General features: G+C 35.8%; 2 protein-coding genes across 12 annotated transcripts in view; both read left to right on the forward strand.

Moving 5' to 3' along the window:
• Positions 1-17,116, forward strand: part of LOC137252516 (uncharacterized) — a 60,622-nt gene extending 43,506 nt beyond the window's left edge. For 3 of the 4 annotated variants that reach the window (XM_067788365.1, XM_067788366.1, XM_067788363.1), the window contains exons 2-4: positions 8,959-11,338; positions 11,879-11,929; positions 17,033-17,116. In XM_067788365.1, the coding sequence (XP_067644466.1) occupies positions 9,042-11,213 (2,172 nt within the window). In that variant the 5' untranslated portion in view covers positions 8,959-9,041 and the 3' untranslated portion in view covers positions 11,214-11,338; positions 11,879-11,929; positions 17,033-17,116. Of the gene's footprint in view, positions 1-7,414; positions 11,339-11,878; positions 11,930-17,032 lie in introns of those variants that run through there. The other variant, XM_067788364.1, reaches the window with a different exon arrangement.
• Ank2 (Ankyrin 2) overlaps positions 1-18,391 on the forward strand; it is a 278,001-nt gene that overhangs the window by 226,786 nt on the left and 32,824 nt on the right. For 7 of the 8 annotated variants that reach the window (XM_067788345.1, XM_067788340.1, XM_067788341.1 and 4 more), the window contains 2 exons: positions 11,879-11,929; positions 17,033-17,797. In XM_067788345.1, coding sequence (XP_067644446.1) covers positions 11,879-11,929; positions 17,033-17,797 — 816 coding nt within the window. The remainder of the gene's footprint in view (positions 1-11,878; positions 11,930-17,032; positions 17,798-18,391) is intronic. The other variant, XM_067788347.1, reaches the window with a different exon arrangement.

An 18,391-nucleotide genomic window follows, 5' to 3' on the forward strand; every position in this document is an offset into this window, starting at 1 on the left:
AAACCCAAATCTCCACTCGACGCAACTAAGCACATTCCACAAGGATATTCTTCTGACGAATCTGATGAAGAATTCGGCAAACCAAATGTTACTGACATTAAGTCTGTTTCGCCTCTGATTCCATCGGCTGTAAAGTCTAAAGACAAAATCTCAAAACCAGAAGACAAACCCAAATCTCCACTTGATGCAACTAAGCCCATTCCACAAATATATTCTTCTGATGAATCTGATGAAGAATTCGGCAAACCAAAGGTTACTGACATTAAGTCTGTTTCGCCTCTGATTCCATCGTCTGTAAAGTCTGAAGACAAAATCTCAAAACCAGAAGACAAACCCAAATCTCCACTTGCCGCAACTAAGCCCATTCCACAAGGATATTCTTCTGATGAATCTGATGAAGAATTGGGCAAGCCAAAAGTAGTTGACATTAAGTCTGTTTCGCCTCTGATTCCATCGGCTGTAAAGTCTGAAGACAAAATCTCAAAACCAGAAGACAAACCCAAATCTCCACTCGACGCAACTAAGCACATTCCACAAGGATATTCTTCTGACGAATCTGATGAAGAATTCGGCAAACCAAATGTTACTGACATTAAGTCTGTTTCGCCTCTGATTCCATCGGCTGTAAAGTCTAAAGACAAAATCTCAAAACCAGAAGACAAACCCAAATATCCACTAGCCGCAACTAACCCCATTCCACCAGGATATTCTTCTGATGAATCTGATGAAGAATTCGGCAAACCAAAGGTTACTGACATTAAGTCTGTTTCGCCTCTGATTCCATCGGCTGTAAAGTCTGAAGACAAAATCTCAAAACCAGAAGACAAACCTAAATCTCCACTTGACGCTACTAAGCCCATTCCACAAAGATATTCTTCTGACGAATCTGATGAAGAATTCGGCAAACCAAAGGTTTCTGATATTAAGTCTGTTTCGCCTCTGATTCCATCGGCTGTAAAGTCTGAAGACAAACTCTCAAAACCAGAAGACAAACCCAAATCTCCACTTGATGCAACTAAGCCCATTCCACAAAGATATTCTTCTGATGAATCTGATGAAGAATTCGGCAAACCAAAGGTTACTGACATTAAGTCTGTTTCGCCTCTGATTCCATCGGCTGTAAAGTCTAAAGACAAAATCTCAAAACCAGAAGACAAACCCAAATATCCACTAGCCGCAACTAACCCCATTCCACCAGGATATTCTTCTGATGAATCTGATGAAGAATTCGGCAAACCAAAGGTTACTGACATTAAGTCTGTTTCGCCACTGATTCCATCAGCTGTAAAGTCTGAAGACAAAATCTTAAAAGCAGAAGACAAACCCAAATCTCCACTTGACGCTACTAAGCCCATTCAACAAGGATATTCTTCAGATAAATCTGATGAAGAAATCGGCAAGCCAATGGTTACTCATATTAAGTCTGTTTCGCCACTGATTCCATCAGCTTTAAAGTCTGAAGACAAAATCTTAGCTAAGCCCATTTCACAAGGATATTCTTCTGATGAAGAATTCGGCAAACCAAAGCTTACTGGCATTAAGACTAATTCGCTTCTGATTCCATCGGATGTAAAGTCTGAAGACAAACTCTCAAAACCAGAAGACAAACCCAAATCTCCACTTGACGCAACTAAGCCCATTCCACAAGGATATTCTTCTGATGAATCTGATGAAGAATTCGGGAAACCAAAAGTTACTGACATTAAGTCTGTCTCGTCTCTGATCCCATCGGCTCTAAAGTCTGATGACAAAAACTTAAAACCAGAAGACAAACCCAAATCTCCAATTGACGCAACCAAGCCCATTTCACAAGGACATTCTTCTGATGAATCTGATGAAGAATTCGGGAAACCAAAGGTTACTGACATTAAGTCTGTCTCGCCTCTGATCCCATCGTCTGTAAAGTCCGAAGACAAAATCTCAAAACCAGAAGACAAACCCAAATCTCCACTCGACGCCACTAAGTCCATTTCAAAAGGACATTCTTCTGATGAATCTGATGAAAAACTTACCAAACTAGGTGGTACTAACTTTAAACCTATTTCACCGGCGACGTCGTCGTCTATTAGGCCAGATAATGAAATCATGACACCAGAGGGCAAACATAATTCGCCATTTAATGTAGCAATGCCCATTTCGCAAGGATATTTTCAGGTTGGATCTGAGGTAAAACTCGTAAGGCCAAGGTTCATAGATGTCAAACCTCTGATTGTATCACAATTGAAGCCCGAAGAAGACGAAACTCAGCCTATTTCCCTACCACAGGACAAACGGAAATGTTCCTCCGATGACGGCTATCTTGATGAGTCAAGATTGACAGACTTGAAGGACGACGATAAAGATTTTATTACGAGCACAAATATTTCATATGCAGCGGACGGTGCTACACAAGGAGTAGATGATAGTGCTATTAGCGTAGGGCGTTTGGAAGGTTCCACAAGTATATCGCAAAGTCGAGACATTTTAGACTCTTGTAGTAGCTTAGATAGTTTAGAAAGATCTTGCTCACATGCAGCCAGTACACGCAAAGAAAAAGCCGTAGCTTACTTTGTTAACTTAGGAGATGGAAAGAAATTTAGTCGGCGTGCAAGTGATGATATTAAGAAAGGTTTTGTGAAGAAACTCACTTCTAGGGAAGTTGGGAAATCGATAGGTAGTGCTGCCACAAAAGCACGAACCAAACAAACTGTGAGAAAAACACAAGCAAAAACGCATACGTCTGCTGGAAGAGTACGAACATATTCGTCGAGTAGCGATGTGCCAACGAAATCTGCTAAGGTCAAGCCAATACCAACAATGCCGCTTAAAGCGAAAAAAGATTTAACGAAGAAAACTGAGACGACATTAATAGCGACAGCTGAAAAAACACAAACACGTCTCAAAATTGATGAACGCGCCGATAGATCCATTAGTACGCGTTCAACAAAAATTCATGTTGGTTTGAAAGAGGACAATTCTCACAGTCGTTCCACAACACCTAGACCCAGAATACGTACAGATGTAACTACCATACCAACCAATGCAACATTGCGTACATTAAGTCCAAAATCAAGTCGTCCAAAAGCTGATTATTCACATATTACTAGCGTTTATGCGCAAAATAAAACGAGCAATTTGAAGAAACCTATAATTAAGAAAATTAAAACTAAAACAAAGACAAACGCTATATCTTCCGAGTCTTCTCGTGGTGAAGATGCACACCGTAAACGTTTGACAACACCACCACCAACCGGAAATGTGAAGGCACGTTATATGCAACCAACTTTGGCGCATAGCATGCGTTATGGAAATACAAAATTATCAACAACAAAACTAAATCAAGATACGGCGACACCGACAGGAACGCCTTTGGCATCAAGTTCACCGCTACCGCCACCAGTGATGCCTACAACAAAAGGTAAGCAGTTCACAACAACTACTATTAATGGACCAAAAAGTCATGTACGCAATCTATCCAAAGAGGAAAATGCAATTAATTTTAAAAGTACTTTAACGAATTTAAAGAAAGACACACTTGGGCATAGTAAAGAATCGATAAAAAGCACCGATAATATTTATCAAAGAAAAAAACAAAGTGATGTTTTAGAAAAATCGAAATCTGTGATAGCACACAGTAAAACAACTAGTGAAAAATCAAGCACAACCCATAAAACAAGTAGGGAAATGAGTAATGTATTGAATAGAAATCAAGTTAAAATAAAATCTAAAATTGAAAGAGCAAAGGAATTGAAAACTGTTACGACAACTACGGGAGCTAGTTTGTCAACGAACAGAACACAACGTGCAGTACGACGTGATATGACAGAAGAGAAACGAGTTTTGACACAAAATCGTACGAAACTAGCTACTAGCACTGATTCCGCTACTACTTCAGGTACAAGCCGAAAGCTACAAACTCAAACTAGTAGCAGTCGTAGTAGTAGTAGAACAGAAAATAGAGAAAAGGAACTTAGACCTCTAAAGGGTGACAATAAGTATACAAAAGCTATGCCTACTACAAAAAAAGAACAACATCTCAAAAAAGGAGTCACCAACAAACTAACAAAGAAAAGTGATGTAAAAGTACAAAAGAAATTAAAAGATTCATTAAATGAATCAAGTGTAACGGGTAGTGGTACTACAAGTGCCAGTGGCTCATTAAGTAGTGTACGTAAATTGACACGACCATCAACGCAACAAGTTAAAAAGATCGATAAAGAAATGGCAAATATGCGTTTAACTGATAAATCTAGCTTAGCTGCCACTACAGCTATCACGCAAGCATCCAACAGCAACCTAAAGAAAGTATCGCAAATGCCAGCCATCCAACCAATACATGCCACAGCTATTAAGGTACAACAAGAACCTTTAGCTGCAGCTACCGCCGCTATTATTAGTACAATTATATATGATGATGATGCTGAAATTTCACGATCTTCATTTAGATCAACAGAGAGTACAAAAAGTTCTACCTCATCTTCGAGCAGTCGAAAAATTTTAACTAGCGAAGTTTTTACAAAAACATTTGGTCCCGAAGTTATTTATCGACAACCGGATACCGACATACTAATATGTTCATCATCAACTGAGCAGCGTTGCACTACAAATGAATTTGATACTAGTTTTATTGATACCGATTCTAGTTTATCGGATTCATTTGCATTGCCAATGTTTGGTAATATGGAACATGAACGTTTATTGACTGCTAGTCCGGGATCACCAAAACCAATACGTAGCCCCTTGGCATTGATTGAGGAGACATTGCGTCGTCAACAAGTTCAAGGTTATGCTACAGAAGATCCTGCTCTACAAATGAAATTCAGTGCTATGGGCAAACTTAGTATGGGAAGTATTAGTCCAGCAATGTCGAGAAATACGAGAGTGGAACCGTATGAAACGCCTAAAGGTAATTGAAAACTACATATGTATATTTGTGTAGGTATATATATGATTGATTAATTGTTAAATGATATAGTTTTAGAAGTAACTGTATTTGATCCATGCTTTATGAGTACCGAGCTTTTATCTATCGATAATTTATACATACGTATAATTGATATAAAAGCCTAAACAAACCATACACACTGTTATTGTTTTTCAATTTTCAAAAGTACTAGTATTTATTCATCTAAAAAATTAAAGTGCACCGTATATTAGGGTTTCAAAAATAAAAACGCAAAAAATAAATACATTTTTCGAAAATACTACATAGGACTATTTCTTAAGGAATAGGGAACCACTTAAATGAATTCTCCTATTTCCACTTTTTTTAGCAACGACATATCCATTTTATTGTATAAACATGCAATCTAACTTAAAATATAATTTTTTTTCCACATTTTCACTATAAAGTGCGGTATCCAAATCATGAGTAAACGCTCAAGAACTTTTTTTATTTTCCCTTTTGTAAGCCAAGCCTGGGCCGGTATTGTATTGTAACGAATCTTGAGAAATTCATCATAATTATACAACTTCTGCTAACGTTCGAATCGCTGAACTGTCGAATAATTAACTCCAATATTCGGTATTGCGAAATGGTCTTTATTTAGACTACTTTGTGAGTAGTACTTCACAATCACAATTACACTTCACTAGTAGCGTGTTTAAATCAAACTGATTAGTTATTCCTCATATTGCGCCGCTTTTATACTCTATGTTGCCTCGTTTGCATATTTCTCCTAAGGACTAGACTTTTCACGAACATGCCTTCTGGAACAGTTTTATCTCATACTTGGTATGTGTGAGTTACAACTTCTGCTATTAGCTGATGACTACATATGTGGATGTGAAATAATCTCTTTGCTTCGAGTGGCTGATTATGTGTGTGGAATATTCTTCGTTGCCTTGTACATAAGTGTGGCTACTTGTTTTGTTGTTGTTGTAATTATTTACTATCATCATAGTGATGCTAATATTCGCCACAGTATTAATACGCTCGCATATCTAAAATCAATTTCACTCCAGCGATAAAGATGAATCAGTCAAAAGAGTTATGAATCTGATGAGTACTAGTAGCCACTATTTTGCATATTTCTCTAAGCCGCTTCACAATTTCTGAGCTATGCGATTTGAAAAATTTACATCGATCACGGATCCTATAACACGATACGTGTTTTGAAGTGTTTTTATTTGGAAATTTGTTGTTGTTGTTGTTGTTCTAGCAGTGCTTCGCTCTATCCAATAGGAGCGATCAATCACAAATGGTCATCCATATCCTCTAAGGGAGTCCGCTGATATATTTCACAGAGCATATAGCTACTTCCCCAAGTTCCGCAGTATATAACTGCTCATAGTTAGAAACTTAGGCCGTGCTAGAGCTCAGCATTCACACAAGTAACTAGTGCAAAACTGTTTCTATGCTACCCTTCTCGTTCTCACAGCAGGCAGGTCCCTTGATTGTGGCAGTGATCCTAAAGACTTATTTTCATTGACCTACATATTTAGTAGATGAGAAAAGCAATGCCCAAAGCAAAATCCACACAGAATCTGTAAACACCGTTGCTCGGTCGCGCCCGGTGAACCTCGTTAAAAATATACACTATCCTACCCTTGCAGAACAAGAAAGCAGACTAGAAAGGGAGACACGAGTCACAGGTTAAACTCTTAATTGTTTAAAATGAAAACCAGCATACGACATATGTGTGTCCTACATGCGTTCTGTTTCCACATGCCACCAACCATAATTTCAATTGTAATTTGGAAACTACACCTTTGAAAGCAACTTCCCTATGTCACGCCCCTGTTGAAACTGCTAGTCTCGTTTCAATATACACTATCCTACCCTTGCAGAACAAGAAAGCAGACTAGAAAGGGAGACACGAGTCACAGGTTAAACTCTTAATTGTTTAAAATGAAAACCAGCATACGACATATGTGTGTCCTACATGCGTTCTGTTTCCACATGCCACCAACCATAATTTCAATTGTAATTTGGAAACTACACCTTTGAAAGCAACTTCCCTATGTCACGCCCCTGTTGAAACTGCTAGTCTTTTTGAACTCCCGTTAGAGGACTTTGATAACAATTTGTGAGTGGTCGCATGCATAGAATGGTATTAACAAAACAACAACAACAGTAGTAGGTCCTCTATTCCCTTACTAACTTAATTGGGCCAGGTTTGCTTGGTTAGCTAGCAGGTGTTCGAGGAACACCAGTTGAAGACTGCTAACTCCTATGCTATGTGCTATGTATGCTCCATTTGATTCACATCAGTGTATGATGCTGGGCGTATGCCCTTGCAAGTTCGTATGCCTTCTCCATGTTCCTGTGAACAGGTACCTACCCAAATAAAGGTTATGTTTGCGAAGTAAGCTGCAGTTTGAAGTGACCTGCAGCTGATGATGGCGAGTTAAGCGCCATGAGAGCTGCTTAGCTATCTGAACAAACGCACAACTCGCGTATTCCGCGTCCACATATGTTTATGTAAGGCTAAATATTTGATCCCGGGTAAAATATGCTCCACCATGAGAGATGTTTTTCTTGCCCGATTTTGTATTCATAGAATTGCTTGATTCCATCGGAAAATATTTATGTTTACTCTAGTAGTTTTGTCTGATGACAATGTTGTGGCTATTAAAGCTTTAAGAAAGATTTTCAGAGGTTTTGTATTATAGTGGTTGTTTTATTGTGCCTATGGGTTTTATAGTCTTCGTAGACTTTCCCTTCACATATAAATATTGCTTCTTAAACATCTTCTGTACGGTTATTGTTGTAGTTATTTCAGTATTTAAAATACCTCTAAGAATTTTCTGTATGAAGAATGGTTCTAATGCCTTTAGTTCATCGTACTCTCAAGTGTTCGTCTAAAGTTTCATCTCCTCCCTTAACGTAACTTTCACTCATTGTTTCATTCTCTCTAGCTCTACAAATTTTTTTGACGCTTTGGCAGCACATTACCCTCAAGTGACCCAATGACACCAAACTAATCCTGTTTATATGTCCACATCCCGTAGCACCGCCGTTAGGCATTACATTTTAGCGGGGAAATGTGATTTAATCGCCGCTGCTTCGAATGCAGGTTCCTCCATAAAAATACTGTTTGAATATTGCTATTCCTAGCGTCTTCAGATGGTTGCTAGATTCCAATGTCATACAGATCCACCATTTTACTTGACAGAATATTTACTTGCATTTTTCGATATAAAACAAGGATCGCGTCATTGGACACCGTCCAACATGCAATTGCTAATGGTATGGGTTTAAGTCGATAGGCTGCTCATATATCTTTATGATATATCAGCTTAGGTCTATGCCACATTTGTGCTGCTTATTATATTATCGAGCTGTACATATATATACCTCTACCTCTAGCTCTACATCTACATCTGTCTCTATCTTTACCCAAATATTTACCTCTACTTCTCCTTCTCCCTCTATCTCTCGCTCCTAATTGATCTCCCCGACTCTATCCACATATTGGGCGCTATCTACGAAACCAGTCTGTGTATAGAAAAGAAACATTTTGAGCGTACCAAAATAGGGTGCAGCATTTTATATAATTAATATAGATTTTACAGCTTGCGCTGCCATCTAGAGTATGATTGCAACTGCCGGTAATGCAGTGCAAATATTCACTATAGTGCCGTAGTACAAATAGATTTCTTTGTGTGCTCATAATTGTTTATTTTTAACAAATCATTTTAATAAAATATAGCTAAACAAAAGCGCTACGACCAAAATTGCCCAAAGTCCGCTAATAGCCCGAATCTCCATCTTTACAACCAAAACTTTATTTATAGATTTGGATTTCAAATAAGAGCGAAAAAGGGACCCGTACATAAAAACAGCAATTAATCAATGTGTTGCAGTAGTATTATATAAACTAAAAATATAGATTAACTATACTCAGGATATATGAGTAGATAATACTCGTGCTTAAATGCTTACGTAAAAGTTGTCGTAATTGTTTATACAACAAAACATAAATATAAATTAATTGGTAATAACTCAAAATTTGAAATCAACTCTTCCACTAATAGCTAAAACTTAAACAGTAAATATTTACAACAATTAAGTTCCTATAAACCAAACTGAAGCAAAAAGTACAACATAAAACAACAAAATGACAGAAAAACTACCAACCATTTCTGTTACCGAAGAAGACCAAAAAGCAGAGTCGCAGGCTTCTGAAGATTCGAATAGCAATGATATGGATTACAATTTCAATAATAGCGAGGCTACGGATGTTGAAGATTTCGATAGTCAAGTCGATTCTAAGAAATTCCCATCACATAAATCATCACCCCATAAATTAAATATACCAAAAATTACGCAAACTGATAACAATGCAACAGATATTGAAGATTATAATGATAGCGACTCCGAAGTTGAGGATGATAACAGTAATGTATATCCAGAATTGAAGTTACCAATTCATGAGTTCTTAGAACATGGCTTATGTGAAGAAAGCAATATTAATAATGAGGCTAGACAAAATGTTGAAACAAAGCCTGGCGATTTTTTGCGAGCGCAAAATTTGAATCAAATCAATGATTATCTAACAGATTGTGAAGATTATAATACAGATTCTGAGATTGAAAATGCTTGTGAAAAATCAGCATGCGTCGATCTCGATGTCGCGCTATGTGATTTGGGCAAAGTAGATATAGCCGAACGTGCACAAACACCAAATGCTAATGAACAAACTGATGAGTATGAAGATCCATCGGCGATAAGTGATGTTAGTGATATTGCAGCAGCGCTAAGAGATATAGCTGATGGTAGTGCAAGCGTTGGAATGCGTGGTATGTCCGAAGATGAAATGCTAGAAATATCGGGTGATGAAGAAGAACTACACATTTTTGTATCCGATGAATCTGGATCTGAGGCAGATGATTACTTTTACGACAGCGCAAGCTTTGCAAGTATACCACCAATCAATGTGGCATTTATTAGCACTGGTTGTCAACAACGTCGAAAATCGACAACAATATCAGCTAATAAAACTGCATTTTTAACCGTAAATGCTGCCAACACTGAAGAAGTTCTTACAGATATAGAAAAATTTGATGACTCTGCTGCTGAGGATAGTTTTGATAGTGAGAGCGAAGATAAATCTATACCAAGAGCTGTTATACTTAACGCTGCTGCGGGTGGTGGTGGTGGTGCGAATGATGATGATTATGCTGATATAACAGATGTTGAAGATATTTTTGGTAATGACTCTGATACGCAATCCTCGAATGAATTGGTAAACAACGTGTTAGCGGTAACTGAAGAAATTCTACCACCAGTACATCGTGAAATGATTGTGTTAAAAGAAAATAAAGCTGGTGATATCACCGAGATGATAATGCCAATCGATGCTGAATATCAATTTGGTATATGTTGTGGCGTTAAAGAAGATATACCAACTGATGATGATGATTTTTCGTGTACAGATGATCTATCGCGTAGACCTTCGGTAGCAGAATGCATAAATGCAGAAAGCTTAATTGAAGGTGACGTAACTGTACTCAATGAAACGTTGAAACCACAAATGAGTAAACGTTTGGAATTACAATCGAATAATGAATCGATAACAGATGTTGAAGAAATATATGTTGATGTCACGAATAGAAAGAAAAAATTGAAGCGTAGCATAAGCAAAGGTAAAAATAAGCTATTAGTTGTTCAAAGTGAGCGCGGTGCTGCTGGTGGTACGGATGTTGAAGATATGGAATTTAGTGATCGAGGCCTACCAGCAGATCTTAAAACAAATACGCATGAAAAGCGTGAACAAGCGCAACAACAACAAGAAAACCTAGATAAAAATATCGATAAAGAAGATGTAAGTGCTGATGAAATAACCGATAATGAAGCTCAATCCGGCAATGTGGATGCATCAACATTGAAAGCGTATATAATGAGTAAGAGCAATATTGTGGTAACTATAGAAACAGCAGCAGGACAAGAACCTTGTTCAAATGCAATACAACGCAGTCAAATTCAAAATCTAGCATTGGAAAGCGAGAGCGTTGGTGGTGCTGTAGATAACACAAATCCGCCAAATACCGATATAGAAGATGGGCAATGCGCTTCGGAAGAAGCTGATGAAGGCAGTAGCGATAATGCGGCCGACGAGAAGGTTATGTGCGATTGTAAACATTTGAATGAGATGTTAAATGAGAGTTACACTGTGGTGCATGAGCAGAATGTAAATAGCTTCAATTTGGAAGCGGAAAAATTACATATAAAAAGCAATTTCGATACACGCGAAACGCACACAGATATCGAGTATGTTGAATCGGATTAGTCGGCAGCCAGAGGAAGTAATTAAAAATATTGAAAAAAAATATATGAAAATAAATGAAAAAATATTCAAAAGAAAAAAAAAACACAATACAAATAAATTTTCAATACCGTTACTCAGCATGATTTGTAAGTAAAAAATTGTTCATATCTACTAATTAAAAAAAAAAATTATATATATATACATATGTATATATATAAACAATAATACTACACACAAAAATACTTCATTATTGCTAGCGATGTCAACGTTACTACAGTTTTGTGAAAAAAAATGTCGTTAGATATATATTTACTAACAAAAGCATATGCTAGTTTTCATCAATTTGTTATTTACTACTAACAAAGTACTAACCCAGTTTTTAAGCGTGAGTTCATTTTGCCAACAAGGAGCCTTGAATAATTAGTACTTAACCATTTTTTATAAATTTGTTCTTCATACATACATATATAAATACATAATATATATTATTATATCATTTAAAATTTTATTTATAAATAACATTTTCATAATATTTTGTGATCGTATATTTTTTTGCGTTCATAAAAATAAATTAAATAATTCTTTAATTTCTCAATACAACACTCTATGCTATGTCTTACATTTATGCAAATATTGTTATGTAAACAATGCTAATTTTTATTTTATTCTCTTTAAATGTTTTTCAGAAACTATAGAAGAAAAACTTGTTTTAGCTGAAGATACCTTCAGAGATATTGGTAAGTTCTAATAAAATTAAAAAAAAAAATAATAAAAAATTGTGATTTTATTATATCCATAGTAAAAATTGTATCTACATCTATATTAATATACATTTAAACGTAATTCTGCTTTAAGCCACATGCTTCCATACATAAATTACTTACTTACTGACATACATATGTATCACAAAAAATATATAAATATTCACTTCTTCGCACTGCTTTTAACTTTAAGTTTGTGTTTTCATCATATCACGCCTATAATTTTATTTATTTTTAAAAACATTATTTAAATTAGAGCAAATTTTAGCAAAATCAATAGTTTTTCAATACTCGAATTTTGTTGAAAATACATTTCACTATCGGATCATTAATAATATTTAATTTTACATTAATATTTCATTATTCTTACTATTCATGTTATAACAATAAATATTAACAGATACTTATGTACGTGGAGAAGATTAACAAAATTGCTGGGAAAACCCCAAAGTGAGAGATTATTTATCATAACAAGAGTGAAAAAGTCTCATAAAACGTCATAATATCATAAACTTTACGGTATTATCATAAAATGACGTTATGAAACTTTGAGTAAAGGTCTGATTACATTCACGAAATCGCACTATGGCGGTTTTTGAGATTTTTCTTTGCAAAAATTACAACTTGTCAACCGTTATATATATAAGATATTTTAAAGATTTAAATTGAACTCGAAATTTAATTGTTCGGACTTTCAACATTGTAACGAAACTGGAGAAACGTTCGAATGGCTTTAGCGTACTTTGGGAATATTACAATTATACTTCACTATCACGTAATTCACAGAAGCGTGTTTAACTCAAACTGATTAGTTATTCCCAGCTTGCGCTGCTTTTATACTCTCTGTTGTCTCGTTCGCACATTTCTCCTAAGGTCCTAAGGAAATGGACCAAATTTTTGTACTTTTAATTGGCTTGCAAACAATTCGGCAATTCATGAATGTGTCGAATTCTATGTAAAATCTTTGATTTAAGGTTGTGGTAAAGTACAAAGTCACACACACTTTCACTATAACAAAAAGCCTTATATAAATAATTGTTTTAACGAAAAATCTTAGAGCAAACCAGTGCCGCAAAACAAAAAGTTAAAAAACAATTGTTTCCAATAGCTGGGTGCACAACTTTTTTTAAATTTAATTCTTTACTCTTCCGTTTACCTCACGCTTCAATTTTCACATCCATGGCCTAGATTCAGTAAGTGCGGGTTTTGAAAGGTACATTATTTCCATGTAATTTGTGTTAGAGAAAAATGTACATTTCAAAACTCAAATTAGTTGAGTCTAGCCACAGTCCTCAGATTTACTATTGAGAAGTCTTAAAAGTTTGAACTTTGTAGTCATGGTGGAATTTCCATTTGACGAGGTACAATAGAGAGTTAATTCTGTAACTGATATTAAATTTAACGGTTGTGTAGCAGAAATGCTATTAACTTCCAAACACAAAAATAGAAAATATAGCGGCATCGCAGTGTGAAGAACATAATAGCCTTGGAATTCCCAAAACTCATCAATTTGTTTTGTGTTGTGTGCGAAAAATTTAAAAACTCTCATTACCTATCGACGCATATCGCATAACGTGAACATAAAACAGTGGTATGTGCACTTAATATAAAACAAATTAGTTTCATTAATTTATTTAGTTTTCAATACAAGAATGTCTTCATCAGTGGACAACTCCGTCAAATTACTTTCTAAACTACCTGCTAGGTGAAGTGCCATTGTTCTGCTACATTTTGTTGACATCAATTTTTTGTAATAAATCCATTGAGGTAAATTATAAATTATATAAGGGTTAATGAAGGTGTGGAAAATTTTGTGGGCTGTGTTGAACATTTTTTCCTCAGTGAAAACAAACAATTTTGATTACAGCCTAAAAAGGACCAAAATTGGAAAAAAGGGACCAGCGGACCAAATGGGGTTGGAAAGGTCCAAATGGACCTAAAGTGGCAACCGTGAACGCATACTTGATTATGCAGATGTATGCGTGTGTATGTGCGAGTAACAATTTCTGCTCTTAGCTGATGACTACATGTGTGTATGTAAGAATCTCTTCACTTCAAGCTGCTGGTTATGTGTGTGGAATATTCTTCGTTGCCTTGTACATAAGTGTGGCTGCTTGCTGTTTTTGTTGTTGTGATTATTCACTAAAAGCATAGTGATGCAAACATTCGCCACAATATTTAAAAATATAGGGTGCCATAGTAACCGCTTCACATGTCGTCAAGATTTATTAATTTTAGAAAAATGCAAAATAAAGTTTTTTTTGTAAAAACTGAAGGAAATCCGTAAAGGTGTTATTAAACATGAACCAACATAAACTAATGATTTTTATGAAGGGGCATGGCGTGACATTGCCCACTAATGATAATAGGTTGTATCATAGTACCTACTAGAACTGGGAGTGTCAACCGTATTTTTCAACTAGCCGGATAAACCGAATGTTCGAATATCCGTATAGATTTGTTAAAAATTCGGCTATCCAGATACCCAGTTACACAAACGGAAAATCCAGATATTCGTATGTCCAGGGTACACAAATATCAGGATATTGGAATATAAAGAAGCATCCTCAGAAAACTGAGATCGCACGGCCTGGATATAATCCTAAATTATAATGAGAGTGACACAGCGGAGGAATACGACGTTTAGCGCTACGTGCACTAAGAATAAATAACCCACAAACGCAGTGCCAGAAATTAGAGCAAGATAATGAAAATATATTTCCCAGTCTGTCGAAACTGGCAAAAAAAAATTGCGGTACCTGTCACAGCTCCTCATAAGGTATTTTCCAGTACCGGCTATGCAGTAAGTCCCATATGTAATTGTTTACAGTCGGAAAATGATACCGACACTTGTTTTCTTAAAAATGTTAAATTTATTCTTAAAAATAAATGTAAGGCGCGATAACCTCCGAAGAGATCTTAGGCCGAGCTTCTCTTCCAATTTGCGTCGTGCTCCTCTTGATTTTTCCTTTTTATTGCTATTCCTTTATACACCATTAGGTACAGTCAAAACGACTGGTAGAAATACATGACTTATTTATGCAGCGATATACATACATACGTTGCCTATGGTTTCGTAAATATTACAAGGGTATGATAATAAACGAAATCATGCGAAACTATAGGCTCGCATCGGTTCACAGAGAATTTAGCTTAATATAAATATGTTTCGTACTTATTTGGAAAACAATAATCTGATTAAGAGTTATACGTTTAAATCGCCCAAGACTAGCATTGAGTCCAATGCCTTCATCATGGAATAAGCAGTTATCAGTGAAATATGCTGCATATACACTGATAGTTCAGATGGCGGAGAAGGGTCGCTTTCATTAGACCTGTTTTGAATATCGATGTACATATTCTTGTAAAATTCGGAGAAGGAACATGCCCGTCGAACAGGGCCGAATTAACAAGTAGGCAGAATAGGCAGTTCCCTCGGGCCCCCGATTTTAGGAGGCCCCCAAAAAATGAAACAGACTTCTAAATTTTCTTACAAACATAAAATTCTAGAGAGTGAAAGAAAAATATAGTCAGAACTGAAAATAAATTTTACTTAAATAAATAAAACTCAATTGACCGCATTCAAAAGGCGACGACCAACGAACTAGGCAAGGTTCCTAAAACGAACATTTCCGACTCATTTGACAAATTGAGCATGCAAAGACGTGTATCGAAGTGAAAGGAGAGTATATTCAATAATAAAAAAGAATCAAAATGTACACCGGTTGGTTTTATTTTGAAAAATTTCGGCTAATTTTGGAACATAGGGTTTAGAAGCCTTCAAGCGGAAATTTCAACTAGAATGATGAATGAGTTAATGATTAATGATGGATGAAAAATAAGTGAATGTGTTGTAACGAATTTGGGGATTTCTTGAAATTTTTTATTCGGATCGTTAGAAGAGAGTTTAGTTTCACAAAAACAAAACAATTATTACCTGGTGTAGGTTACACAGAAATCGTAAAACGTACTCGTCATAGAAAAAAACAACCTAATGCCTGAAATGCTTCAGAAGTAGAATTTTCGCCTCGCGATGATTTTAGGACAAAAGGTTTCCTCGAAGTCATCGACAATCTCTACAGTGAAATCATGGAAGTTTCAGAGAGATTTGCATTTCTCATCAACTTTTCTCTAAGTCATGGAGACCTCCACGAAGCTATAAATAACTTAATTCGTTTTTATTCTGTAGATTTGGAAAATTTTTCAATAAAATGAAACAATTCCAAAGTTACATGAACTCCAGATATACTGATGCACAAAAACTCATAGACATTTGTATAAGATTCTAATGGAAGATCAATTAGCCATTGTATTTCCTAACACAGAAATAGCTCATCGGATTTTTGAACATTAATGATCACAAATTGTTCTGCCGAACGATCCTTCTCGCAATTAAAAAGAATCAAAGCTGCTGAAAGAGCTACAACGCGACAAGGGCGACTCGAGATGTTAGGTATACTTTGCGGTGAGTCAGATTTATTGAACAAAATCGATATTGATGATAAAATTGATGAATTTGCCGAAAACAAATGTAGAAAACGACATGTTTAAAATGTATATAGTAATTTTATTGATAATATTACATTGTAACAATAAAATTTTTATGAAAGATATTTCTTAATCGAAAAAAGAAGGGAAGGGTCGTGAGAAAAGGGCCACCAAATTGATGGTTGCCTAGGGCCCCGTTGAGGGTTAATTCGGCTCTGCCGTCGAATATGATTACCTCGCGTTATGAAACATAAGTATATGTATATGTTCCCAGTAATAAAAATAATTTGATTGTTCCTTTGAATTTCATTAATTAATTATCACCGCTTCTCAAACATCACATCAAACACATCGCCTTATCATTGAATTACACACCATTTCACTTTTCATTAATGCATTGAAACTGGATTTTGCACGCTTTTTGACTAATAATGTGTAACTAAGAAAAAAAACCAAAAACAATACAAAATGTAATATAAGAGTTGTTGCCACAATTGTTGCTGTAATTACATATGCTGCTTAAAGTATTGGATTAATGATGCATACACATTACATATCATATTGTATGTGCATAATGGAATTGTCTTGCAGGCGATGCAGCTCCAGAACGAAATATTGGTACCGATGTCGATGATAATGATGAACAAAAATTAATCGATTTTAATGAAAAAATAAGTTTTAAGAAAGATAACGCTTTTTATAAAGAAACAAATATACTTAAAAATAAGGAAGATAATGATGATAGTGATGATAATGATGATGATGATGACGAAAATAGAGGCTGTAAAGCTGATGATGATAGCGAACTTATCGATATTAACGATATTATACGCAAAGAGGCTACTGTTTTAATCGATAACGTTCTAGAAGAGAGCATTAACATAATAAGCAATCAACAACAACAACAGCAACAACACGAGCAACAGTTGTTGCATGACTCCAATGGCTATGATTCAATAAGACATGAATACAATTCTGAAAGTGAAAATTTTGCAATTACATGTGATGATATCATTGGTGGCTTAGATGTTATTAAATCACCAACCATTGAATCGATGTCTGGCAAATCATTTGATGATAATATGAGTTTTACCGATGAACAATGGCATGTCCCACAGCAACAAACGCAAATAACTACAACAACTGGTGTTAAAACCACAACAATCACCACTACAACACAACAACAACAACAAACACATGATTTATTACAATTTCAAGATGATTTTGTACCATTAGCAGTCACAGAAGTTACAACAACACAACAAAGCGTTACAACCACTAGAGAAGCACCAACATTTGAAGGTATTCGTGGTGATGTTGTTGGTGATGATGCTGAGGCAATGTTGAAAGCTAAAGGTAATTTTTAAGTGGCACCGCACACACGTTGATATACATACGTATATACATAGCGGGCTTACCAATATATCAGGTCGGACATTTAGGGTGAATAGCATTGCTCTTACGTAATCTTACGCTAAAGTCAGACCGAAGGCTTCCTCTTACAAAAAACTTTGAAAATAAGCCGGATTAATCTCTTGCTTATCATCTTTGTTTTTTAATAAATAGTTACCTTCTGGGTTAGGTTAGGTTGAAATGGGTGCTACGACCTTACATTACAGTATTACCAGAAGTTTCCTTAATGACCAAAGTGAAAAACCCTATCAGAAACCAGGACCTACATTATAAATAGCTGCGCCCTCTTGGCAAATTCTTGAAGCTTTTTAGGACCTATGCTACTTGCTGCTTCAAGATCTGATAGCGGTACCACTCCTAAAAGCTGCAGTCTTAGCTATGCGAGTGCACGATACGAACACAAGACCTACTCGATCGTTTCCTATGAAGGCCTAATTTAAAAGCATGTGACGCCAGAAGGCAATGTCCAGTCAGAATACTATTTTACAGAATACCATAAGACCGTTACCCCTCCTTTTATGGTCTTTCTGCAAGCCT

The sequence above is a fragment of the Eurosta solidaginis genome, chromosome 5 (assembly GCF_040869045.1).
Source record: "Eurosta solidaginis isolate ZX-2024a chromosome 5, ASM4086904v1, whole genome shotgun sequence".
Classification (NCBI taxonomy): Eukaryota; Metazoa; Arthropoda; class Insecta; order Diptera; family Tephritidae; genus Eurosta; species Eurosta solidaginis.